Source organism: Mercenaria mercenaria, chromosome 11 (genome assembly GCF_021730395.1).
Source record: "Mercenaria mercenaria strain notata chromosome 11, MADL_Memer_1, whole genome shotgun sequence".
NCBI classification, from domain to species: domain Eukaryota; kingdom Metazoa; phylum Mollusca; class Bivalvia; order Venerida; family Veneridae; genus Mercenaria; species Mercenaria mercenaria.
In genome coordinates this window covers 54690864-54717376 of record NC_069371.1, presented here as the reverse complement: position 1 = coordinate 54717376, position 26513 = coordinate 54690864, and the positions used below count along the sequence as shown (strand labels likewise).

The 26513-nt window shown below is 36.5% G+C and overlaps 2 protein-coding genes across 3 annotated transcripts; both read right to left on the bottom strand.

The window, feature by feature from the left end:
* Positions 1 to 446: 446 nt before the first annotated feature.
* LOC123531478 (uncharacterized) lies at positions 447 to 24532 on the bottom strand. Of its 2 annotated transcripts, XM_045312482.2 has the most exons (8): positions 24223 to 24532; positions 19477 to 22779; positions 18945 to 19152; positions 3243 to 3432; positions 2466 to 2647; positions 1992 to 2088; positions 1459 to 1651; positions 447 to 986 (listed from the first exon to the last, which is right to left on the bottom strand). In XM_045312482.2, exons 2-8 carry the CDS (start codon positions 19533 to 19535, stop codon positions 764 to 766), a joined length of 1152 nt encoding a protein of 383 aa, XP_045168417.2. In that variant the 5' UTR covers positions 19536 to 22779; positions 24223 to 24532; the 3' UTR covers positions 447 to 763. The 2 variants fall into 2 exon arrangements, with proteins under 2 accessions (XP_045168417.2, XP_045168418.2); XM_045312483.2 differs by lacking the exon at positions 24223 to 24532 and having other exon boundaries at positions 19481 to 19497.
* On the bottom strand, positions 22358 to 24421 carry LOC128546784 (uncharacterized). Its single transcript, XM_053518112.1, has 2 exons — positions 24223 to 24421; positions 22358 to 22779 (listed from the first exon to the last, which is right to left on the bottom strand). Exons 1-2 carry the CDS (start codon positions 24419 to 24421, stop codon positions 22358 to 22360), a joined length of 621 nt encoding a protein of 206 aa, XP_053374087.1.
* Positions 24533 to 26513: the final 1981 nt, after the last annotated feature.

Genomic DNA, 26513 nt, shown 5'->3' with positions numbered 1-26513 from the left:
TATGCAGAATATTTACCAATTTTGTTTTTATTTACACCAGTTGGTGCTGTAAGTGGAAACTATTAGATAGTGTGTTCAATTTTATAAATAACCGATTGCAATTGAATATTTCCAAGGTGGTCGACTTTATCATCTGTCAGGGTTTATCATCAGTACCAGTAAAGACATATATATTGTTTGATTCACCTCAATATGGGCCTGAACTGCATTGTTAAGATGTGTAAAATATATAAGTACGTTCACAGGTTACTGTATCTAGGAAGTAGGTGTCTGTTTGGTGGCACATGTTTTACTGTTTAATTTAATTTAGTTTTAATGTTTAAAGTCCTGCGTGCTGAAACTTGTGTTTCCATAGGATTTGCATATAAATATAATATCTTTAAAACTTAATATACTGAAAAAGTTTGATTGTATTAAAAACTTGAAAGAATTAACAGAGAAAGCTGTGAAAATATAAGTGCTTTATTTCTTATTTTATTTTGTAGTACAGCTGTATTAATACAGTATCATCATAATGTTTTTTTTTCACGAAGTTTATGATAAAGAAGATCACTAGGTTGTGGTAGGTCTCTTAACTTGGTCTGTCTGTCTGTCTGGCTGAACTTGTGAAGAAGCACGGCAGGCTGAACACTACTTAATGAAAAAAATGACTATTTTTGTATTCGAAGTAGCATTTTAAAAAACCCTCTTTAGTCATTGGATAAGAAAGGTTATAGTTTCTACATTGAATTATCATGTAATAATGAATTTTATTACACGATCTTTAATAATTCGCCTTTTGAGTAATCCATGCTTCGTTCGGCAGAATTTTATGTTTGATTGTTTCTCGGTTATATGTGTATGACACATGGATTCTTCCCGTGGAATCCTGGAATAAGGTCGGGTAACTGAGCTCTATACCATTCGAGTATGTTTCATGGTCCAGTGATCGTGTGTGAGTCCATGTCACACCTTCGTCCTCTGATAGCGAAATAACTATAGGATTCCTGTAAAGTTTTATATAAAGAGGCTTTAACTCCTGAACATAAAAGAAACGTCATTAATATTATATCGAGAACACTTTAGAACCATTTGCAGTTGTAATCTTTGTATTTGAAAACCACCTATTAACAAATAACAAAATGCTCCAAATTTATAAAAGAAAAATGTTCAGTAACCATGCATTTTCAACTGCCAACTTTAAACCTACAGTATTATAATTACAGCTGCATTCAAAAAAACTATTTACAAGGAAAGAAATAGGCGAACGTCCAATGCATTGTTACTTTTTTATATATCATGCCACGAACACTTACATTCAAACATTAAATTCTCTAAAAAAAAAAAAACTCCGCAAGACGAGAAAATGACTACGGTTTGTATACTCGTATACATAAAATTATATCTATAATACTAGTATCTTGTCCTACCGTACGCCAAATACATTTCACTGTTGTAATGTACAATGTATTAGGCTACCTGATTTTATTTGTAGGGTTGTACACTATAGCAAGGTGACCGGACTGCAGAACTGTAGCCTCTATCCCACTGTTATTGTTGGGCAAAGTTGTCTTTGTCGGCTTGGTCCATGTGACTCCATCTGTAAGACTAACTGCGCGGTATATGTATTCTGCCCGCCTATCTCGGAAAAAGGATACAAGTCTAGTCGAATCTGCAGAATTTTAAGTAAAATACGCCTTAGAAATAATTTTCTGTAAATACCTCATATGTTACAATAAAACGGCTTCAGTAAATACAAAATCATATAATCAGTGAAATAATCCGCGACCAGGCAATATCTGACCAGGCAATATCCGACCAGGCAATATCTGACCAGGCAATATCCGACCAGGCCAGGCAATATCCGACCAGGTTAGAATCTACAACATTTAAGATGAATGCGTTAAACAATTTGTGTGACGTGAACATATTTCTAATCTTTACTACTGTACGTAGTCATAATATCATTTTCCTTATGATTAATATTCACAGAACACACGGAACGAACTTACTTTTTACTGGTCGAACAACACTTGGCTGAACAAGATGATCAGAACCTGTGAAGTAATGCTCCAACCACGTGTCAAATGGTTTGTGAGTAACACTTTCCTGGGAAAATACGCCAGAACATTCATTGAAATTATAAATCACAACGAAGCAAAATAATAGCAGACTGGTTTTAACTGGGTCTGTTCATGAGGCTTTTAACTTGTACCAGCTTTTAAAGGTGGGACGCTATAACGAAATAAGAAAGAACTAGGGTAGAGATCCTAAAGGTAAGACAGCAACAAATGCAAATGTCCTTTTTAGAATAAAAAACACCAGAAACGAAATATCAGTACACATTTTACCTTTTTTACCGTTGTTGATCAAATACTGATAAAATTCCTCGTTTGAAAAAAATCCAAGTATGTTGAGTGTAGTAAGATGTATTTTATATTATATTTTTCATGAACTTGAATATCCTCTTTGCATAAGATACCTACTTTTATATAGGATGTATCTTTCCGACTTCCGCCAGCATAATATATAGGATAGAGCCAGGACTGTTTCTGAGATACAACAATGCGGTTCCTGTCAAACGATCCTGCCTTAGCAAACATTATCCGCGGGGAGGTCCAATTCATACCATTGTTAGAAGACTGTAGTTCCCATATGGTTGCTGAATCTAATGAATGCGTGCATCTTTCATTGTAAATTATAGCTACCGATACTCTAAATGAGTTCAATGTGGCAGATTAATTTTACTGTTAAATAATGTTTAGTACGTTTGTTGAGACATTTAAGGAGTCAAACAATCTGTCCACGGTTATCTTGCTGAAATAAACGTTCCAAGCTTACCCGTCTTTGGCGACCCGCCTCAAAAATGCATGAAGTTAATATAATTACTATTTCAGTTCTCTTAGAAAATAAAGAAAGCACTGATGGAGTTTTTGAGACCGCTATATATTCTCATATAGCCAGAGGACAGTCGTGTCTCGATACCGCTAGACCGGGTTCATTAGTATATTCCGGATGTTTACCTAGCGACCGCTGGACCGGGTTCATACTCACGTACCAGAGGTCTACCGTAGTTCATGTGTTGGAAGTATGTCTTACCTCCCAAAGATGAGAATGGGTCTGTTTTGGTCATTACACACAGAACCTATACCAGTCCCAGGTAGCATAGAAGAATGATTGTAGATATATATAGTTGAAATACCAATATCCCCGGTTCAATATAGATATGAAATTATGTGCATTGTTTGGAAACAGGGTCATACCTTCCCCGCTGATTCCACCATTTACCAATTTCTTTGCTTCCTGCTGAGTGTGAAAAAGATACAGTGAACATGACTGGGTATCATAAAATAAAACCGGATTCTGATTGGAGTAGCCTTTTCTTTGTGACACTGCAACAGGACTCGTCCATTGGTCTGTTCCATTCGGAAGACGGCTCACGACAATCGCAACCTTTAAGTAATAAAATTGGGGATTTATTGCATTATGGTCGTGCGATAACAGAGGTTTTGACCTAATACTTGTACCGGAACGCGAATGTGTGTGACTTCTAGTCTGTTTCCCATGCGTACTGTCCACAGGAAAAAATATGTCTGACACAAATTAAGTAATGGCGGCGACGATAGTCTAAAGATTTAAGCCAGTAGTTTGTCTGAAAGTAGACGTATTCCATACCTAAACTAAAATCTATGGTAAACAGATAAACTACTTATTCAGTTAAAAGTTCACTGCGTTCTCGAAAACATATAGCCTCCATCATGTGGTCTGCACCTGAGACAATTTAAAAGGAAAGTTATTCATGCACGTTCAAAATGTATTTTTAAACTAAAATTTGGGTAGACTCGATGAAAATCTCTTTTACTGGAAAACAAGTAAAAAAAAGCATCAGCGTGTCTGTTTAAATGCATGATTAGCTCAATCGTTCTAGTACGCCCGGTAAGAAAATTTATAGAAAATCTGACAACTAGCTGTTCTTCCAGTAAACCGGCTTTTTTTCTTCTTGGAAAATCGTCCTTCACCCATGAAAAAGGAAAACGAACGTTACTTAGGAAAGCTTACAACCGGTCGGAACATCTCGATATTTTGTCTATCTCGTTATTTTCGCCTTAGCATTGTTTATCATAAGTAAGCCATTAACGTACAATGATTTAGTACACTTGACGGATTTGTGTTTGGCTCAACAACATTTAGCATGATACCAAATACGAGATCAGAGTTGCATGTGATGTATGCAGATAAGGTTGTCCTTTGATGTTGCTCAAATTGTTTATCAGTAAAACACACACTACTTATGTGCGGTAAAACCAACATAGATACCATCACCTCAAAGCTGACAGTCGCAACAGTCAGCTGAAGTTGATTCAGCAAAGAGCTGCAACACAACCTATTACCTGATGTCCACCACGCCGAGGGATGCGGCTGCCACAGAGGTCAGAAATCAATAACGATGAGTAATGGTGTTAGTCTTTTGAGCTTATTTTTTTTCATTTCGACTTTCCATGAAAATATTCTGGTGCAAGCATACGTGTAAATACCTTAACATATTATAGAATTAATCCTGGTCGCCAACTTTGAGAAATAAAGAAGTATTCAGCTGTTTAAATTGGACGTTTATTAAAATTGATGCGAAAATCATATTCAACGGCCCAATATGAAGTGTTTACAAAATATTTTGATCGAATTTACCTTACAAGTCAAACGACCAATCATCTGGGGATAATCCTGGCAAGTTTCAAGTCTGTCCGTACGTCTACACCGACGTTATGACCCTCCGAAGGGACCCGGGTATAGTCACGTATGATAAACTTTACCGCAGAGGGCATTTTTAAAGGAGTTCATCACAATATTTTGTGCGCAGCCCAATCGCGCAGCAAGCGATATCCACTGTAAAGTTCAGAATTCGCCGCCGAAAGTGCATAATTGTCGGATATGCAGCGCACTCGCGCAAAATATATCGTATGTACTGACAATATAGGTCGTGCATCCATATTTTACCTTTAAAAGTGATGGTGTTTTATTGGAGGAGTAGTTGTAGGAAGTGCTCGAATCGAATACATTGTGGACAGCCAATTTGAAAGTAAACTATTTCGTCCAGTAATGATGCAGCCGACTGCAAGTCAAATAAAATTCCAGAAAATCTTAACGTAGATATATCTCCTTCAAGTTCAAATGTGACTTCCTAAAAATGTTGTTATACTTTTTGTGCCCCATCCCGCATTTCACGTAGTAAGACCAGAGTTATGGCCCTTGATAGTCAAATTGTACATAAAGGGTCTAAACATTTGTGTCGCATGTACCTCAAAATTATATGCGCCAAGAGTCATGAAACCACACAAGAATTAAATTCAGCATGCGAAGTTGTGCACCAGTGCTTTTATTTGAGGTTTCACTCAATAAAAACAGATTTATGTCCCTTGACGTGGTCAAATATATACGTAAATGGGATGTGAAAGCTTGTGTAGCACGTATCTCAAAAATTATTTGACCTAGAGGCATGCAACCTTAAAGGAGCATTATTCCGCATGTGAGTAAGAATATTGGTTAAGAAACTGATAATAACATTGTGCAATTTGTTTTGTAAGAATAATTTTTTTTCATTATTTTTAGGTGGGTGGGGTAATGAAAAAATACTTTTGTGGGTGGAGTGAATATTTTTTTAATTTTTCTTGAAAACAAGCACGGGTTGATATTATTTTTTTGGTTTAGATTTTTTTGTCTTAGTTCTAGCTTACATAATATAAAATTTGGAAAAATTCTGTCCGCTAGATTTTTCATATCATTAAGAAATACTTCGTGTTTTTCTCAGTTTCGGATACTTTCGACATCTGTCAAGAGTATTTTTTCTGAGTTAATATATCTATATGTTGACATTTTATGCATAGTTATAGTGGTGTTATTAATTCGGATGCATAAACAGTAACATCAGAGTGAAACTTCGAATAAATAATTGTTTGCAGTAGTTTTATTATGACATGTATGTACTGTTTCTTCAGACAAAAATACCGATTTGGTGTTCTTAATAAACTTTTAATATTGAAAAAAGAAGCACGGGTACCTATTATTTTTATTTTTTATTTTAACTTGTCATACATCAGTCTATAAATATGCAAAGTTACAAAAAATTCTGTCCGCTAGAAATAATTGTGAAAAACATCTTTAAATGATGCCCATCCTACCGAGGAGTCAAAATACACAGGTGCCCGTCCAGTCTTGGTGCCCATATGGGTGCCGCCCCCTCAAAAAAAAAAAAATAATAAAAAAATTAAAAACACTGTTTTAAGCCTAAAGCGAAAAAACAATTTTTTTGAAAAAAATTTTTTTCCCTATATATACTCATATGGAAAAGGTGCATGTGTTGCCGTAACGCTATGGAGGTTTACTAGGACACGCTGTGGAACAACCAAAATGTCCAGTTCAGTACCAATGCAAGCTACCCTGCTGCAATTTACACATCATGCATTTATAACATAGTAAACAATCCTATTCTACCTAGTAAACAGCCTTAAATAACTTACATTTAAATTCTAAGACGCAAACAACGGAAAAGGTTTTCTACTTTCGTTTTGAAACAAAATGGCCGATCCTCACTGTTATTTTGCAAGTGTCTAGACAATTTGGCTTGTTTGAATTTAAATGTAAGTTATTTAAGGCTGTTTACTAGGAAGAATAGGATTGTTTACTATTTTATAAATGCATGATGTGTAAATTGCAGCAGGGTAGCTTGCATTGGTACTGAACTGGACATTTTGGTTGTTCCACAGCGTGTCCTAGTAAACCTCCATAGCGTTACGGCAACACACGCACCTTTTCCATACGAGTATATATAGGGGAAAAAAAAATTTCCAAAAAAAATTTTTTTTTCGTTTTAGGCTTAAAACAGTGTTTTTAATTTTTTTTTTTTTTTTTTTTTTTTTTTTTTTTTGAGTGGGCGGCACCCATATGGGCACCAAGACTGGACGGGCACCTGTGTCAAAATATAGGATACCGTTTACGGCAGAGGGGAATTTGGTGTAAAAACGTCTATTTTGGCTGTTTGTTTTGCTTTTAAGTCTTGGGAGGTCATGGAATCATTTGCAGTATGCATTGTTTATATACTTATGTTTAATAATGGGCGATTTTCAATGGCTGTAACACCGCTGTAACACAGTGTCAATCAATCTAGATTGTATTTCTATCTCCGACATTGCATACCATCTGCTACATGTATAGATTGGTTCTGCTGCTGTAAATGTTCATTTTGTAAATTCATTTTTGTTTCAATTTCTTTTATGATGAAATATACAGAAATAATGATATCTTAAGTCCTGATACTTGCGTTCTTGCAGGATTCTGTGCTGAAGTTACGGTTAATATTAGGTATTAAATCGTTTTGCATTTATTATATACAGCTTTCATTTAAATACACATCAGATCATATAGTTTAACACATTTTGTCGAGTAGTATATTTAAGCATATATATTTGAAATGCATGAAAATTGTTTAAAAAACCTAAGACACTGATTTGCAGCTTACGCTAGAGTGACTGACCATTTAAGTACGTGGAACTGGAATAAGATGAAAACATTTGGAATGCTGGATATAGGACAGAAAACATATACCGACGTGACTCCAAATGAAGGTGAAATATTCATTTCTAGTGACCAGCGTGCGGGCATGTATCGAAGTTACAGGGCAAAATATCGAAATTGAATACATCTTTAAAGTTTTCAAGAGAGATCGATCAGAATGAAATCTTCATTTCAGATAATAACTCGGTAATTACAGATGGTTTAGTTATTTCCATTGCACTTTGATAGATCTCTCTTAACATGACATTTAACTAAATGGTCAATCACTCCAGTGTTAACTTCAAAATAATTGTTACAGTAATAACACGTGTATGCCTTCATCTTTGGTTCTGAAATTGAATACATAATAAATTGTTTAGAACATTTCTGTAAACGATTAATGAATAACAGTTTTATTTAGAACCGATCACTTGACTTATGCCACTGACAACAAATATATTTAAATTTTCTAGCCTAACGGATCTTTTATGTAGAACTATGTTACTATCAGCAGCCTCTTAGTATGAAAGCTTGATAATGCAAAATAATTTGATATTTAATATTAACCTATATTTAACACTGAATCCAGCAAGAACGCAAGTACCGGGACTTATACCGTGTTCACACTAGCAGAACGGTTTTATTTTTATTAGGCACTAATTGGCTATAATTGGTATTTGACATTCAAAACCCATCAAAATATAATCTAGTTTGCGTCCACACTAGGCAAAGAAATGTGGTTTAAATGTATACATGCAATGTTGGAAGTTAACAAATATCTTGCAATAAGCAAAAAAGGTTACAAAGAATTGAGACTAACAGAAACAAGAAGGGGTCATCAATATTTAAACTTCTGTGTTCATCTAAGAATTTCTGTTCATTCCATCTATTGTCCATTTTGAGCATCAGCATGACTCCATATCGCAATTTAATGTTTTTGTTTCAACAAGAGTCCAATTACTTTTGCCAGCCACAGCATCAATTGTTTGATACAAAAGAGAAACACATGGTATTCTTCCTCCAAAAGGTAAGATCTGTAGATTTGTAAACAACGTCGGAGATAGATAGAAGTTCAATCTAGACCGATTACCACCGTGTTACAGCGGTGTTCGCCATTGAAAATCGCCCATTATTAAACATAAGTAAAAACAATGCATACTGCAAATAATTCCATGACCTCCCAGGTCTCAAAAGTAAAACAAACAGCCAAAATAGACATTTTTACACAAAATTTCCCTCTGTCGTAAACGATATCCTATATTTTGACTCCTCGGCGGGATGGGTATCATTTAAAAATGCCCTCTGCGGTAAAGTTTATCATACGTGACTGTACCCGGGTCCCTTTGGAGGGTCATAACGTTGGTGTAGACGTACGGACAGACTTGAAACTTGCCAGGATTATCCCCAGATGATTGGTCGTTTGACGTGTGAGGTAAACCCGATCAAATTATTTTGTAAACACTTCGAATTGGGCCGTTGAAAATGATTTTCGCATCAATTTTAATAAACTTCCAATTTAAACAGCTGAATACTTCTTTATTTCGCAAAGTTGGCGACCAGGATTAATCATATAATATGTTTAAGCATTTACACATATGCTTGCACCAGAATATCTTCATGGAAAGTCGAAATGAAAAAATACAGCTCAAAGGACTAACACCACTACTCATCGTTATTGATTTCTGACCTTTATGGTGGCAGCCGCATCCCTCGGCGTGGTGGACATCAGGTAATAGGGCGTGTGCAAGGTTCAGACAAAAACGATTAATACAAACAAGCTCAGTCTCAAATACTAGTATACTGAAATGAACTCCAACGGGACACACTTCAGCACAAACGCAATAACTCTAAAGTAACAGTGTTGTATATAATAATGATGTTACCCCATTTCGGTGGCAACCAAGGTCTGATAGAATCCACAAGCAACAAGTCGACTAAATTTCTTGCAGCAACTTTTCTTATCAACAAACCTTCTATCCTGTCATTAGTGTCCTCATGCATCAGCAAACAGTAAATCAGTCTGCGCTGGGTGGCTTTAAGGCTGCTCTAGGAAACAACAGCATCTCCCTATATTATAACGCCAGACATTGTTTTATCAGCTTTTCAGAGACTTTTGGTCTAATTTAGTTGTAAACAGTTACAGCTTTCAGGTACATGTGTACAGTATTTACTCTTCTAAACTAGATTACTGAAGATTACAAGTAGGCTTCTTTTAAAAAAGAAACATAGGAGAGGTCAAGTGTTGCTCCTTTAAAGTTATATCAGGGACATTTGTTATCTATGTCTCTGGTTATATGATAGGCTGTGCTATATACGAAAACAGTTTCCCTGATGCAGATCACTGTGACCTATTAGGGGGCATCATTCTGTTGGTAATGGCCAACTTTAGTATCAAGTTTAGAGATCCTAGGCCCAAGCTTTCTTGGGTTATTCTCTGGAAACTGTTTTCCTGGTCCAGGTCACTGTAACCACGACCTAATGATATCAAAATCAATAAGTCATCTTCAGGATATTATCATCATCCGCCAATCCGAGGACTGTAGACCCAAGCATTTCCTAGTTACTGAATTTCATTTAAAAATGTTCAAAAGCTTACACTGCAATAATTGTACACTGAAGTCTTTGGCTCCAAGTCCGAACTTGGCCCTGGTGAAAGCTGCCAAATTGGCATCTTATCATTTTTGCGAGAACCTCTCCTGACAAGCTTGCTTGTCAACTACCCCGTTCGTTTGGGCCAAGAGAATAGCTTTCGAGATGCTTTAGAAAAGCTTGAAAGAAAATACCGATGCCGGAAGTGAAAACAAATATATCATTCTTTTTTTTTAAATGTATTTTTTCAGAGATTTTTACTGTTAATGTGCTACTTGAAAAAGAAATTCTAAACATTTCATTTGTTCTAGTTTATTTCTCAGTTTGTAAGTTGCTGCCTTGTTTTGATCACGTGATTAACATTTCTGCTACCTCTTCTGACTATCGGATGGAAGACACAGAAAATCTTCTAAAAACAGAAGACGCACAATCGAACATCTCGAAAGAGCTCTTCTTAGTCAGACAGATCTTCCGTGGCCCAAACGAACGGGGCAAACGAACTGCCAGTTAAACAATAAATTTATTTAACTGAACGGAATATATTTTAACGTAATTCAATGCAAATGCATATCTTTGAATACTGCGAACAAAGAATAGTAAATATATATCTAAATATTTTGCTATTAATAACTGGACCGTTTCCAACATTTGTAACAATAGTATTACACTATATTTCTTTATTTTAAACGAACAATTATTTTCGGCTTAGAGGATTTCAAAACTTACTTGTGCGCAACGGGGCAAACGAACCGCCAGTTAAACAATAAATTTATTTAATTGAACGAAATATATTTTAACGTAATTCAATGCAAATGCATATCTTTGAATACTGCGAACAAAGAATAGTAAATATATATCTAAATATTTTGCTATTAATAACTGAACCGTTTCCAACATTTGTAACAATACGTTACAATAGTATTACACTGTATTTCTTTATTTTAAACGAACAATTATAGGCATGAAGGGGGCAATTAGCCGGATATGCCTCCGTGGTCCACTCGAATGCAGTCCATATCAATATATAGTGCAATTTTCCCGCCTAGTAAAGGCCATTTTCATGCCAGATATAAGCTTTATTGATGCTTGATTGTAAAAAGGAATGTCCGCAGATGATTTTAAGCTACGTTATATGCTTCAAAAGTTGATTTGAAGCTGCCTTGTAAAATGAAAGTGAAAGTAGGTATTTCCTGATGTCTACCTACGCAATATTAGCGTTTTCATCACGTGTCTCAGTCACGTGACCATGGTTTCACTGCATTATGGTCAACCCCATATTTTTTGGGTATGTTTTGATTGCCTAAAGACAGACCTTCAAGACAAGGATAGTCTCGCAGGAAGTGAAAGGCTAGAAATCTTGATAAAAATATGTTATGAGTTGTTAATTTTATATAGAAAATAGTAGCGGAGGCATTTAATACCATCATACCTAAAATGAAAAATTCGCACTTCGTGAAAATTGCTTCAACCGATGTAAAACTGGTACTTTCTGATCAGAATTGAGCAATAAACACCATTTTAAGACAAATGTGGCATATCATTTGCATATTTTGGGCAAATTTGAGATTTTTTTCGGAAAGTAGGCAAAATTCGGATTTTTAAGGTGATTCCCCACATCTCAGTTTTGCATCAGCGACACCATTTTAGGTAAGAATGACAGAAATCGATTATTTTTCGTGTACTTCTAGCTGTTTCTTGCAAACGAATTCTAGAAATAAGAAAAGTAAGGCCGTATGATACTATATTTAATGAAAAATTGGCATTATCTATGCCCCTGACACGTTTTTTTGCAGGTGTGGACTGTCTGTCTGAATGGGGCATAATTCCGACAGCAGCCATTCTTTCAAACTAAAAGTTGGCAAAATTGTTGACAATTGACTTACGTACAATAATTGACTGCAACAGAACGATTTTGAAAACTTTGGTATTTCTTATAGGCATGAAGGGGGCAATTAGCCGGATATGCCTCCGTGGTCCACTCGAATGTAGTCCATATCAATATATAGTGCAATTTTCCCGCCTAGTAAAGGCCATTTTCATGCCAGATATAAGCTTTATTGATGCTTGATTGTAAAAAGGAATGTCCGCAGATGATTTTAAGCTACGTTATATGCTTCAAAAGTTGATTTGAAGCTGCCTTGTAAAATGAAAGTGAAAGTAGGTATTTCCTGATGTCTACCTACGCAATATTAGCGTTTTCATCACGTGTCTCAGTCACGTGACCATGGTTTCACTGCATTATGGTCAACCCCATATTTTTTGGGTATGTTTTGATTGCCTAAAGACAGACCTTCAAGACAAGGATAGTCTCGCAGGAAGTGAAAGGCTAGAAATCTTGATAAAAATATGTTATGAGTTGTTAATTTTATATAGAAAATAGTAGCGGAGGCATTTAATACCATCATACCATTATTTTCGACTTAGAGGATTTCAAAACTTACTTGTGCGCAAGCGCATTATGGCCATTTTAGACTGGCTCACCGTAATTTGCGATAGAAAGTGAAATCTAAGGCCGTAAAATTAGTAGATTAGTCTAAATCATCCTAGTTTGAAAGAAGATGGGTATTATTATTATGATGACATAGATACGTTTATTAACAAAACGCGATAACTGTGGTCTTTATTTACTAATACCGGATTAACCCATAACAATGAAATAGGGAATCAGGTGGACACATTATATGACAAATATCTTGTATCGCAAAACCAATGCAAATTGCGGCGTGGTAACGTGGTTAACACGTATGATTTGTTAGCTTACGATGCTGGTTCGAATACAGGACGAGCTAATTTTTAATTTTTCCAACATGTTTTTACCTGGAGAAGGAATTCGTGTAAAACTATTTATATCATGATTTTCTCGTGCACTTATACTGAGTACTTACTGACATTTTTCAGAGGATCTCTTTTTATAATAGACATTGAATCTATAAACATTGCAATAAAAATTAAACAAATCCATAAAACGATATATGTTATGTTATTGCGCCAAGTGTAGGCTGCATTTCATTTCGCTGACATTGATTTGACTTTTTCTCGAGAATTACTACACATGTATATGTGAAAGTTGTCTTGAGTGTGTATTAGTTGATTGTGATAGGATTGATGTAAATAGTTTTGTGAAATATTGTGAAATACTTGCATTTGGTTGTATTTTTTCAATATATTCGCGTCTTTTTTTTCAGAATAACACCGAAATCTTTAATTTATTTCTCTTCACACATACAATGATTGATCAATTATCACTTGTAGCTTTTCATATCAAACAGCAGATTGTAGGACATTTGCCCCCCCCCCCCCCCCCCCAGGACATTTGCCCCCAATGAAAAAATGTACTACAGGACATTTGCCCCCTAGTTGAAATGGCAGATAGGACATTTGCCCCCCACTTCTTATTTTTAGAATGGACATTTATCCCCCCTCCCCCCCCAATATTTTTGTCCTATGTGCCAGTAGATATACTGTGTTTCATGTTGTTTTATTATTAAAATTACTCTAAAAGGCAATATTCAGTAAAAAAAAAACTATTTCATTGATAAAAATTTGATGAATATGTTAATTACATTCAGGTGTTAAGGTAAATAATAACCTATTATTGAGTTATAAAAGTGCTCATAACAATGTTATAATATTTCAATTTGTGCAATGTTTTTAACATTCAAACTTGTTAATTTGGCAATTATCTACTAAAAATATGTAAGAAACAAAGACAATGTTATCTACAATATGATAATTATCTTCTACCAAGTTCCTAAAAAATCACTAGGGGGCAAAAATATTGGGGGGCAAATGTCCGTTTCAGAAATAAGCACTGGGGGGCAAATGTCCTATCTACCATTTCAACTGGGGGGCAAATGTCCAGCAGTCCACTTTTTTTATTGGGGGGGGGGGGGGGGGGGGGGGGCAAATGTCCTGGGGTGCAAATGTCCGGATCCCCAAACAGCAATACAATAGACGTGAACTACTTGATATTGGAAAGTATGCCCGGAGGCAATCTCGGCCAGATGTTAATCTCGGCCAGATGTTACTCTTTTAACAACAATAAAACAGTTAGGTATTTTAAAATACAGGGGTACAAGAGGAGGTAAACATAAAGTTAAGTCAATATGGGATGTCAATGTAGGGGTCCATTTGTACAATTTACAAGTACTGCCTGAAGCAATCACAATTACAGTTCGACCACGAAATAAAATCTGCATAAACAGTTCAAATTGTATGGATAGCAAAAATCTTGAAATTTATCAGCAAAATACCGAAAATGTTACCAAAATTAGATGTGAATCCATCACAACAGGAAGAAGTGAGAAGAAATTCGTGTATGCAGTTTCAACCCAAGATCTGTCAAAAATAAGACAATTTCTCTGTGTGATTATTTAGTTTCAAATGATTTTGATTTGGTAGCACTCACTGAGACTTGGCTCGGAACTATCCTGGATAAAACATGTATTGGCGAACTTGTACCGAATGGATATTCAATTAAAAATGTTGCACGGTGCGGCGGCAGCCGTGGAGAGGGTGTGGCTCTCATACATAAATCTGCATTTACTCTTCGTGTTGTTGCATCTAGTCGTGACAAAGATTTTAAACAATTTGAATACATGGATTGTAATTTGAGCATCAATGGATTTTCTGCACGAGTGGCAGTGATATACAGACCACCACCAACAAAACAAAACGGTTTAAAGACTAGTGTGTTCTTAGACGAAGAATGGCCTACTTTCCTGAGCAGGTATGCTACAGTTGATAAAGACATCATCATTGTGGGAGACATGAATTTCCATCTCGATATTCCATCAGACCGAGATGCTGTCAGATTTAAAAGTGTACTTCAGTCGGGATCCGGACATTTGCCCCCCCCCCCCCCCCCCCCCCCCCCCCCCAGGACATTTGCCCCCCCCCCATAAAAAAGTGGATTGCTGGACATTTGCCCCTCAGTTGAAATGGTAGATAAGACATTTGCCCCCCCAGCCAGTGCTTATTTCTGAAACGGACATTTGCCCCCCAATATTTTTGTTCCCTAGTGATTTTTTAGGAACTTAGTAGAAGATAATTATCATATTGTAGATAACATTGTCTTTGTTTCTTACATATTTCTAGTAGATAATTGCCAAATTAACAAGTTTGAGTGTTAAAAACATTGCACAAATTAAAAAATTATAACATTGTTATGAGCACTTTTATAACTCAATAATAGGTTATTATTTACCTTAACACCTGAATATAATCAACATATTCATCAAATTTTTATCAATAAAATAGTTGTTTTTTTTACTGAAAATTGCTTTTTAGAGTAATTTTGATAATAAAACAACATAAAACACAGTATATCTACTGGCACATAGGACAAAAATATAGGGGGGCAAATGTCCATTCTAAAAATAAGAAGTGGGGGGCAAATGTCCTATCTGCCATTTCAACTGGGAGGCAAATGTCCGGTAATACATTTTTTCATTGGGGGGCAAATGTCCTGGGGGGCAAATGTCCTACAATCTTTTCAGTCATGTGGTATGCATCAACATGTGAACGGACCAAGCCATGCCCGCGGTCATACATTAGATGTTGTAATAACCAGGAACGACAGCAAAATAATATCATATGTCGAGGTCATCGATCCAGGTCTTTGTGACAATACTGGTAATATGTCACAAGATCACTATGCAATTCACTTCAACGCCTGTGCCACAAAACCAGCGCCGATACGGAAGCCAGTTTCATTTCGGAAATTACGCTCTATTGACGTAAGCTCTTTCAGACAAGACATCTCAGCGTCCCTTGAACTAAATACATTTCCAGAAGGCACAGACGTGGATCAGCTAGTAAATGCATATTCAAAAGGATTATCCTTACTGATAGATAAACATGCTCCCTTGCGCACAAAAACCATCGTTCTTCGACCTAGCTGTCCGTGGTTCACAGATAAACTTCATGAGGCTAAACACTTGAAACGCAAGCTTGGGCGGAAATGGCGTAAATCTAAGCTAACAATCGACCATCAACTTTATAGGGACCAATGTGTTACCATGAATAAACTCCTAATTCAGGCCCGAATCGAATACTTCTCTGAGAAGGTGAAGTCGTGTGGCACTGACCACAAAAGTTTGGCCAAGGTATCCAAAAATCTACTAGGAGACAGCCATGATGCTTCCCGTCCCTCTAACTCATCATCAAGGGAACTTGCGCAGAAGTTTAGTGACTTTTTCATCGAGAAAATTGAAAACATTAGGAATGACATTATTTCGCACAGCCAAACTGATTGTGATTTAGTTGACTTGCATTGTTCAGAACACCAAAAGTAGCAAACTGTCTTATTGATTTGGCTCCTACAACGATAGAAGAGGTAAAACAAATTATACAAAAATCTCCAAACAAATCCTGTGAACTTGACCTTTTACCAACATGGCTTTTGAAGAAATGTCTCGATGAGCTCTTGCCATTGATAACAAACATCATAAATACATCAATGGAATTAGGTTATGTACCAAAAGAGTTTAAAAGTGCTAGGATAAGACCCCTGCTTAAGAAACCAGGTCTTGAACCAAACATTCTCAAAAACTACAGGCCTGTGTCTAACCTCCCATTCATTTAAAAAATCTTAGAAAAGGTAGTAGATGCGCGTCTTGAGCGATACTTGAGTGAAAACAAGCTACATGAGGGACTGCAGTCTGCTTACAGAAAGTTTCATTCAACTGAGTCGGCTTTGATAAAGGTACAGAATGACATCCTCACATCCCTTGACCAAAATTCTGTAACAGTCCTCGTGCTACTCGATCTGTCTGCAGCTTTCGACACGATTGACCACCAAACGCTGTTACACCGACTTGAACATCATTTTGGAGTCACAGACAAAGCACTTGCATGGATGTCATCATATCTTAGTGACCGCTATCAAACTGTGTGCGTTGACGGTGAGTTGTCGACGCCTATGTTGATGAAATACAGTGTACCCCAGGGATCTGTGCTTGGTCCAAAGAACTATATCATGTACACTAAACCCGTGGGTGCCATATGCAGACGTCATGGACTTCTACACCATTTCTATGCCGATGACTCTCAATTATACCTATCCTTTAAGCTGATAGAGGCTGTGGCTAGAAGTGAGGCTTTGCGCCGCATTGAGAGCTGTCTGGCTGAAATTGTCTCGTGGATGCATTGCAACATGCTGAAGCTTAATGCTGATAAAACGGAGGTAATGCTATTCACATCAAAGCGTAACTCCAAGTACATTGATAACGTCTTTATTAAGAACGGTGACTCTGTGATAAAATCCACAAATTGTGTTAGGAATCTTGGTGCAGTACTTGACAGTAATATGGATATGGAACAACAAGTCAACTCTGTGTGCCGGGCTGGATATGCACAACTTCGCAGAATAGGTCACATCAGACGGTATCTTACCAGTGATGCCACAAAGACCCTTATCAACAGCCTGGTTACTTCACGGTTAAACTACTGTTATGCCTTGTTAAGTGGTATTCTAAACAACACACTTAACAAGTTGCAACATGTCCAGAACGTGGCAGCTCGCGTCACCACCAAGACGCCCCGTCGCAATCATATAACACCGGTTCTGAAGGATCTCCATTGGTTGCCAGTAAAATACAGGGTGCAGTGCAAGGTTCTGACCCACACATTTAAGGCTTTACACAATCAGTCCCCTGCCTATATTAGGGATATGATAGAAGTGTATAAACCGGTCAGAAACCTAATATCACAAGACACACTGTCACTGGTTATGCCAAAAACTAAAACCATGATGTATGGCAATCGCAGCTTTTCTTGCGCTGCTCCGAAGCTTTGGAACTCCCTTCCCGTCAAGATCAGGGAAGTTGACACGCTAGCTGCTTTCAAAAGCCTGTTAAAACCCACTTCTTTGTACAATATTTTGTTAACTGACCGATACATTGATGCTTTTTTTTCTTCTTCTTATTCTTCTTCTTCATAAATCTGCGTAGAACAGTATTTTATCCTAGGGTAACCTAAATCCTTTTCAATATGTATGTATGTTTGTCTTATTTAATCTATACGTTTTACATTTATGAATTTTGTTAATGTGGAATGCATTATTTTTTTGTATGTGTGTTTGTTAGTATTTTTGCAATTTTTCTGTGAAGCACTTTTGAACGTGTACACATGCATGAAAAGAGTGCTATATAAATGTGGTATAATAATAATAATAATAATAATAATAATAATAATAATAATAATATGAACAAAAACCTGCAAAAAGAGTAAGTAAAAATCATTTAAAAAAAGAAGGGCTCGAACCTACACCATACTAACATAAAAAGAATAGATGTCCAACACACTATCCACTAGATTTGTTATGGAATAAAGAATCGTATTTAGAGTTAAGAATACTATATAGTATACAATATATAAATTAACACCACTTATCGGATAACACACCTGCTTTACCTGTTTTTGGATTTTACCGAGTACCGTTAAAATGAAATTATCGCGATACATTAATACTAATGCACATATTGAAACCGAAACATCCATTACCACAAACTTAACTAACATCTAAATCTATTTATACATGAATGCATATCACTTTACTAATTTACTAAAGAAGTGTTTGTGTCTGCCTGTACATGTGTTAACCCTGTATTTCGTAGACTTCAGTGTTAAATACTGTGATAGAGTTTCTGTACACAAATCCACCTTGTACTACATATACAGTTACATGTCTCTTCTCGATGACCCTAAGTCAGTTAAACGTTTTCAGTGTGTCGCGGTTTATTCTATAACAAATTCCACTTTAGAAATTCTTCTCAAAACTAATCTATTTGTGGTTATCGTGACAGAGAGTATAACAAAATACTCACATCACTTTCTCCCTCTGCGCTTCCGCTAAACCACGCCATCACTAGATCATCGTTTGGACACGGTTCTATGAAGGAGGCATGGCTGGATTTGAAGCGTGGAATCATATACGCCTCCATTGTTCCGTCAGAGGCATTTCGTAGCTTTCCGTCAAATATTGTCGCACTGCACGACCAGACCAGCACCAGGGTAAGCAGGAAACCTATCATCCTGCAGAAAACAGGTCACAACACATCTTGTTACACTGAAAACAATCTTTCCAACCCTCAATTAGTAATTACGGTAAAAGAAAAAATAACGTTGACTTATTTTCTGTTCTGCAAGCTTAATTCATATTCGGTATGTATATATGCAATGAGTACTACTTATATATAGATATATCATCAACAAATACAGAATTATTTCTATTCAATTGTTGGTTTCAATTCAGTGCTAAATAAATCTCACTGTTGCTTAAAGTAATAACTTTATTTACTCGGTCTAACTTATGTATTCAATTTACTCTGCACAAAAATAACATTTATATATGCTTACATACTCGTGTGACACAGTAGTTGTGACAATGTTCTATTATTAAGATAAGATAAGGTCATGTGTATTGATACATTTCAGTTGCAATGTATATACGAGGGTCGTTCACAAAATACTTGTATAGGTGTAAATTTATAGCATTTTGAAAAGCAAAAGGAACGCCTACGGCCGGGTACCTTAGCTTGTCTGCAAGACTGGACAGTATCATGAGTATGTAAGAAATGAGTTACAGTTCAAAATTTCTAAGTACAAAAAGGGCAATAATTCTTTTAAAATGCAAGATAGAGTTATAGGAATTATAGTACTTGGCCTACATAGTCATCCAATGATGATAAATAAGTGTGCAAGGTTTCAAAGCTGTAGCTTTTGAGAAAAGGTGGATCTAAACTAAAAAAATAACAAAGAAACTCCAATTTTCTAAGTATAAAAAAGGCCATAATTTGACAAAATGCACATTAGGGTTATGGTTCTTGGCCTACACAGTCACACAATGATGATAAACAAGAGTGCATAGTTTCAAAGCCGAAGCGCTTAAAGTTTTGAGAAAAGATGGACCTAAACAAAAATGCTAACCAACGTTCACCGACGCTGATGCCAACGATCACTCGTAGATTTTTTTTTCTAGAATCAGACGAGCTAATAATGTATCTGGTACAAATGAAAGAAATCTGACCTTTTTACACAAACTTTTGGTTGCTATGCTATTTCACGGATGTTTTGATTTTAACGCGCATGCGCTCTTTACGTGAGGCAAAAGAACGCTCGACGATAAGAAAACCTACATAAAATAATCATTTTATTACGAATTGTTTTGCCACTATAAAGATTATTTCAGTCAAGTAATTTATCATACAGTATAATTTCATTATAGACATGTATGTTATTAATTATATCTTACCTGAAAAGACTACTTTATTCTTATTTTCGCCAGAAAAGAACAAACATTTCCAGTCTATTTCCACACATCATACAAATATAAACTTATTCCTTACACTTAAAAATGTCATATCTTCTTTCATTTTATCTATTTTTTTTCCACAACTTCAAATAGTTGTTGTATATATTTTTCTCCGACTTGAATGACATCTGCATACTTAGGCTCCATGTCACTGACCAGTGTCCCCTAACCAGAGCGAGCTGTAAGTTACTGAAGCATATAAGATGGCTACGATCGCTGCTTCACCATCCGAACCACTTTGATATTGCCAAATAAAAACTTTCAAATTCAAAGAATCGATAGAAATAAAAGATAACAATTTTAAGATGATTCATTTTTCTCTCTCTCGAGTATATAACATTTTCTTTGTATTGTAAAAAATATTTCGTAACTGATGACTTCAACATAAGTAAGCTCTGAAAAAACTTAAAAAAAAAAAAAGGCGTGCAAAAAAGGAGTCTGTCCCATGAAATAAAATACATGTTCCAGATTTGGATTATAAGGGAATACAATTATTATCATAGTTGTTAACCGAATTATTCAACATTCACGCTCACTTGAAAACAAATAACATTAATGCAACAAAATTATTACAAAGCCCCGGTGGTGTACCTTAATGTTTATTTCAGTAGCAAACTGCTTGACATTATCATTATAATTGATATCTTTAATGTAAATGTCCCCTTTTGACTCTGTTTTAACGTTTTGTCTTGAACGTTTATCTGTGTTCAGTGGCTCTATAGTAGAAAATCGCATTTTCATGAGTAAATTGTTTCTCTAGCTTGTCATTCCTTATCTCGAAAGTGGGACACCCTCCCTCCGTGGATGGGTCCTGGATAAAAGAACGCCTCCCCCCACTCCCTGCACACACACACACACACACACACACACACATAAACTATAATTCTGCAGCTTTTGTTTTAGAAAGGCGCATGCGACCGTTCGCAGTGTCATCGCTACGTAGTACATAGTGATGGCTCCCCACACCGTTGTTTTCCCAGCTGACATCTTTGACCCCTTAGTGAACCACGGGTTACCTGAGGAGTGCTCTATATCTGCCTGCACCGACATATCAGCTGGTTGTTCATGTGTGTGTGTGTGTGTGTGTGTGTGTGTGTGTGTGTGTGCGTGCGCGTGTGTGTGTTTGTTTTGTGGGGGGGGGGGGGTCTACAGGGTGATACACCGTCATTCCATGTACCTTGGTAATGTAGGTGTAGGTGTAGGTGTTAACCATCAACTGTGAATTGGACCCTTCTGGCGTTGTTACACCAGGGTGTCCATCACTTAATGGCTGTGCTCCAGGATGACCAACTACGGTTGCACCGGGTGATGATTCCCTGCCAGGTGTACTGGTGACCTGAGTGGGTTGTTGACCTTGTAGGGGCTTCAGCCCTGGTAAAGTAGATATTAGGGGATGTATCAGGTATTCTCTCTCTTTGTGGACGTTATATCAGGATGAATGTTATCCCCTGTTAATGAATGAGGATTACTGTCAATGATAAGCCTCCCGGAACTCCTGCTTATACATATAACAATATGTTTTTGGACGACTTAACTGACTCTGGTAAATCTGAAACGAGGTAAACGTAATAGGTGGGACAGACTTACCTACAGTCTAAACATGTTGCTTTTGTCGCGGGTTGTCAGGAGCTGACGAAATACGACCACAACAGAGACGATGACTGTTAGGTTTGAAGTAAGGAGCCCTTCTGTATTTTTAAACAAATTCCAATCAAAGTGCGCTGTTAAAATAGTTCGCTCATTTTCGAAAAGAAGCGTGTGAGAGTTTGAGATGTGAATGTGAGGTTGTTGTATAAGTTTGCAGACATATAAATATTATATCTGATATATTTTTCGTACATTATTATCCGAAATTGATCTTGACTAAATAAATGAAGAACTAAAGTAACAAACAGCATTTCGTAACAAATAGTAAGTCGTTCATGATTACTTATGCAGTAACACCCCTGAGAACGTGTTCCAATCTGTCTCACTTTCCCGCAATACGTCAGAAGATTTGGAGGATGTCCTCACACACTTTACCCAGACACGTTCTTCCTTCTTCATACCTACAATAACATCGGCGCTTGTGCAGAAATCCGAGTTGTTGTCATAGATTAGACTTCCTTTAACGGTGACATCCTCGTGAACGATTGCTGAATACATATACCGCGACCCCGGTGGAATACAAAACTGTGTCGTGAAGAGGTATATTCCTTTGTGCGGTGCTGTGAACACGCCGGTTAGATTGTCGTAGCCGCTGCCGAGGTTCATTACAGTGGTTTTAAAAACAATCAGCTGACCATCCAGCGGGCGTAAGTTGTTTGGTCCCCGAGCAGTGAAGACTACTGTCGGCGTGATAATCATATCTTGAAAATAAAATTAATAGAGATTGTTTGTTGTAGTATAAGTTATCACCGAGTGAAATCCAGATGCAATATTTTCACAACTGGTGTAGAATTAAAGAGAAATATGTCTCTGTGACCATGCGATTGAAGCCGCTGACTACGAATCATTTGCCACTCAATGATATAGGTTCGAAACCTCGCTTGGGAAAGACAATTCTTCGTGTAAGGAAACCATCCACCTGGCTTACGGAAGGTCGGAGGTTCTAACCAGATCCCCGCCTACCCTTGGGGGCACCCTTGAGTCTTTCTCTATCATCAGAAAGCTTTAAAACGCCATATGTGACGGCATGATTCTAAACCCGACAAAGATAGAATGAAACTGAAAGAAAAAATACTAGTTAAATAAATGAACTTACTGATCCCGGAAATACTTTAGGCTCCCTAATACTTTTTACTTCTTTATACGAGTAAAAAACAGTGTGTTAGAATTGTTCAAAGCAAAACGATGCAACAGACGTGAAAATTCCGTGAAAACCATGTTTTCAACCTTTGCATCACATATTTTTTCTGACATGGGTAAAATCAACATTTTTTCCATCTCAAAGTACATAGGTGTAATTTTACGACACTATTAGAAATTGAAAGGCGTGTTTAAAGTAAGTAATTAATTTTTTATTTGGCATGTAATGCACATCTTAATCATGGCACAAAACAAAGAATGGTATATAAAATGAAAACATAACAAAGCAATAGTAAAATACACAGAGATTTTTGAACCATGTTACGTGTTGATGAAGAAGTTAAGTGTGTATAGCTAATGACCAGTAGTCTCGTTTGCACGCATTTTCGCCACGGTACCTTTCCACTTTTACCGTAAAATATATAGTAAAAAAATGTCAAACATATACTGAATCTATACCATAAAAATGTTAGATTAAGAATGACTGCTTAATAATTTAACACTATTGTTTGATGAATGGACAGACCTACATTTTATTTTATGTTTCAATGCTTAAAATGAAATTTTACCCATCTTGTAGTTCCGTTCCAGTACAAAATGAATAGAAAAAAAACCGTTCTTGAAACTTCAAACTCTGATAATATTGGAATTAAATTCAGGCGGTGGCTGTTGAATATACGTAAAATATCAAAACTGTGATACGCAAAAGACAATTTGTAAAAGAAGTCCTGTCAAATTTAGTTAAAATCTTTTTTATTATTATTTTCTGTTTTGACTTTTATTGTTATGCCGCCGTGACTTTCATGATCCGAACTATCAAACTAATTTTATTGATGTTTTAGAAAACGGTTCCCTTCAAAGCAAATTCTTAACAGTCCAAATGCCCGTTAAGAGCATTGTGGGTTTTGTCTTTATACTGAGATAATATATTTTAAATACAGCAAGCTATTGCTCGTCAGTTCTACAGTACTTCAAAATGTAGTTTTAAAGCAAAAAGCCATTACCTTGCTTATTCTCGAGAGTTGACACCCTTTCACGCATGTCTGCCAGTTCTTCGTGTAAGGAAGACATTTTTAATTCCATTCTCACTGATTTTTCGAGCAACTTCTCCTCAAAGTGGAACTTAGAGCACTGTGGCTCTGTACCGGCAACTGATAAAAGATACGCCAAAATGAAAATTCGCTGATACTGGATCGGATGCATTTTGCTGATAGTCCGAAAGTTGGCCGATGCAAGTTTGTGTAAATAATGCACTCGTCTGCATGAAAATGTGACCAGACTTATATAGATTCCGGCTTTTAATGAGTAAACATTTAAATGGTTAACTTATCTTAATTGTTGCAATTATTTTCATTACTGCTATCTGAAACGTGAACACAAAGTAAATCAAAACAAAGATAAAAGCTTTGGGTTTTTAACTATGGTGGCTGATTTCTGCCATTTCGCGTTTTTGCCCAGCGATCCCGCCGAGCGAAAACACGAGAATTAACAAGTTAAAACTGAGGGGCGCGGGCGAAAACTCCCTATTTAGCGGGGAGGGGGGGGGGGGGCGTGAAGCGAAAAAACGATAATTAGCGGGGTCGCGGGGCGAAAAGTCGAGACTTAGCGACTAAAATGGCGAGGGAGCGGGGCGAAAACACGATAATTAGCGCTTTTTTACGGTCCAGTTTTCCGGCCAATTCGCATCTAAGGCTGGAAACTACCAGCTGCTACATTTAACAGCCCGGAAGAGCGTTACGTGGCAGGGAAGCAGTTTCGAATTATGGCCCGTCGACTTTTTTTTTTTTTTTTTTTTTGACGTCGATTTTTTAAAAAAATTTAGGGTAGCTTTGTTCAAAATGTATTAATATTAATGTTTTAATTATTGAAAGTTTATTCTAAAAGAAATCAATGTGTACATGCATAAGGCTATAAATAGCAGATGCGAATATTTTGCTACACCTAGATCCATAAATTTTGTGAGTCATTATTTATGGAGGCAGATTTGAGGTAGCAGGGTACACTTCGAATTTTGGCCCCCGTCAATATTTGTAATAATTAGAACTTCTTGATTTTGGATATCTGTAAATTAAGGTGAGAGATAATGATTGTTAATTCTTTAGAAAATGTTTACAGCCGATACATGTAAAATTCTGACGTCAGTTGTAAAACTAACTGCTGCTAGCTTCATATAACTCAATGAGACACCTTTTCGCGGAAAAATTCAAATCACGGAAGGGTTCTGTGCTTGTTGATTGATACTCAGGAACATTTTCGCTATTTTGTGAAAAAAAAAAACGAGCTGGATGGGCCCCCATTCCGTTTATATCCTGAAGTTCAGTAAGGACTACTAAATTGAGAAATGCAATAAAACTGGGCATTGTTCTTGCAGCGAGATCATTGCAGGCTGTTCAGAAAGTGCAAAATTGATGATTTTGGCATGCTATTTTTAATGGATGGTGTAAAACTTTCGTTTTGATAACTTTCTTTATTCTTGTATGAGAATCCTGATCTTGCTAATAATTAAAAGCACAAAACATGCACGCAATTTATAAAATGGCCACCCTGATTCTGCTCATAAGAGAAGTGCAATATTGCGTCTCGCTACATGTAAGACTGTCCATGCCCAAAATTTTCGAATGCAAGTGTACCCTGCTACCTGAACGAATCAAGTGTTTTCTACAGCAAAATAGACAGTAAGTGTCCTTGACCTGCTTTTTCTCCTGAAACTTAGTGGTTGATAGACACTTTGCTTAGCAGGGTTTTGCAACCTAAGGGTTGATTTTTATGAAAACCTGGTGTAATTGTATGAACGTTTGTATGACATGTGTTGAAAGTAAGGAAAAATGCTAAAATTTTCTTGATTTTAAGAGGGGTTAGGGGTAGGCTGTAATGTCTACTCCTTTTAAAGTTGACAACATGGATTAAAATTAATGCTTTCATTTTGAAGCTTACCTTAGTGCCATATCATATTGTAAAGCAGAAGTACCGCTTCTTGTACTGATAACTTAGAAAGAAAAATAGTTGCGAATCGTTCTTAAAATCTAGCAAAAAAAAAACAAAAAAAAAAAAACTGCTCCCCTACCACCTTATAGCGGATAGATAACTGAACACAAAATTTTCACTTGATGTCTGGCGCAGACGTTTAAATTAAGGGTGTGGGGACGCTAAATAATACAACCAACGCTAAATGATACAAAATCGAGGCTCAATAAAAGGTACAATACAAATTTTCTACAGAGGTATATGGAGAATTTCTATATTTGTTGACGATTTCACGAAAATATTATCTTATTTTATGCACGACATATCAAAC

Bases quoted from the DNA above. Each gene is read 5' to 3' on its own strand.
- LOC128546784 (XM_053518112.1), bottom strand. From the start codon at position 24,421: ATGCATCCGATCCAGTATCAGCGAATTTTCATTTTGGCGTATCTTTTA. The intron at 22,780-24,222 runs GTAATGGCTTTT...TTTATTTTCAAG, and splicing joins AACTCTCGAGAATAAGCAAG to ATATGATTATCACGCCGACA.
- LOC123531478 (XM_045312482.2), bottom strand. From the start codon at position 19,535: ATGACCTTATCTTATCTTAATAATAGAACATTGTCACAACTACTGTGT. The intron at 3,433-18,944 runs GTGAGTATTTTG...TATTACTTAAAG, and splicing joins GCGCAGAGGGAGAAAGTGAT to GTTGCGATTGTCGTGAGCCG. The intron at 1,652-1,991 runs GTAAGTTCGTTC...AAAATTCTGCAG, and splicing joins TGTTGTTCGACCAGTAAAAA to ATTCGACTAGACTTGTATCC.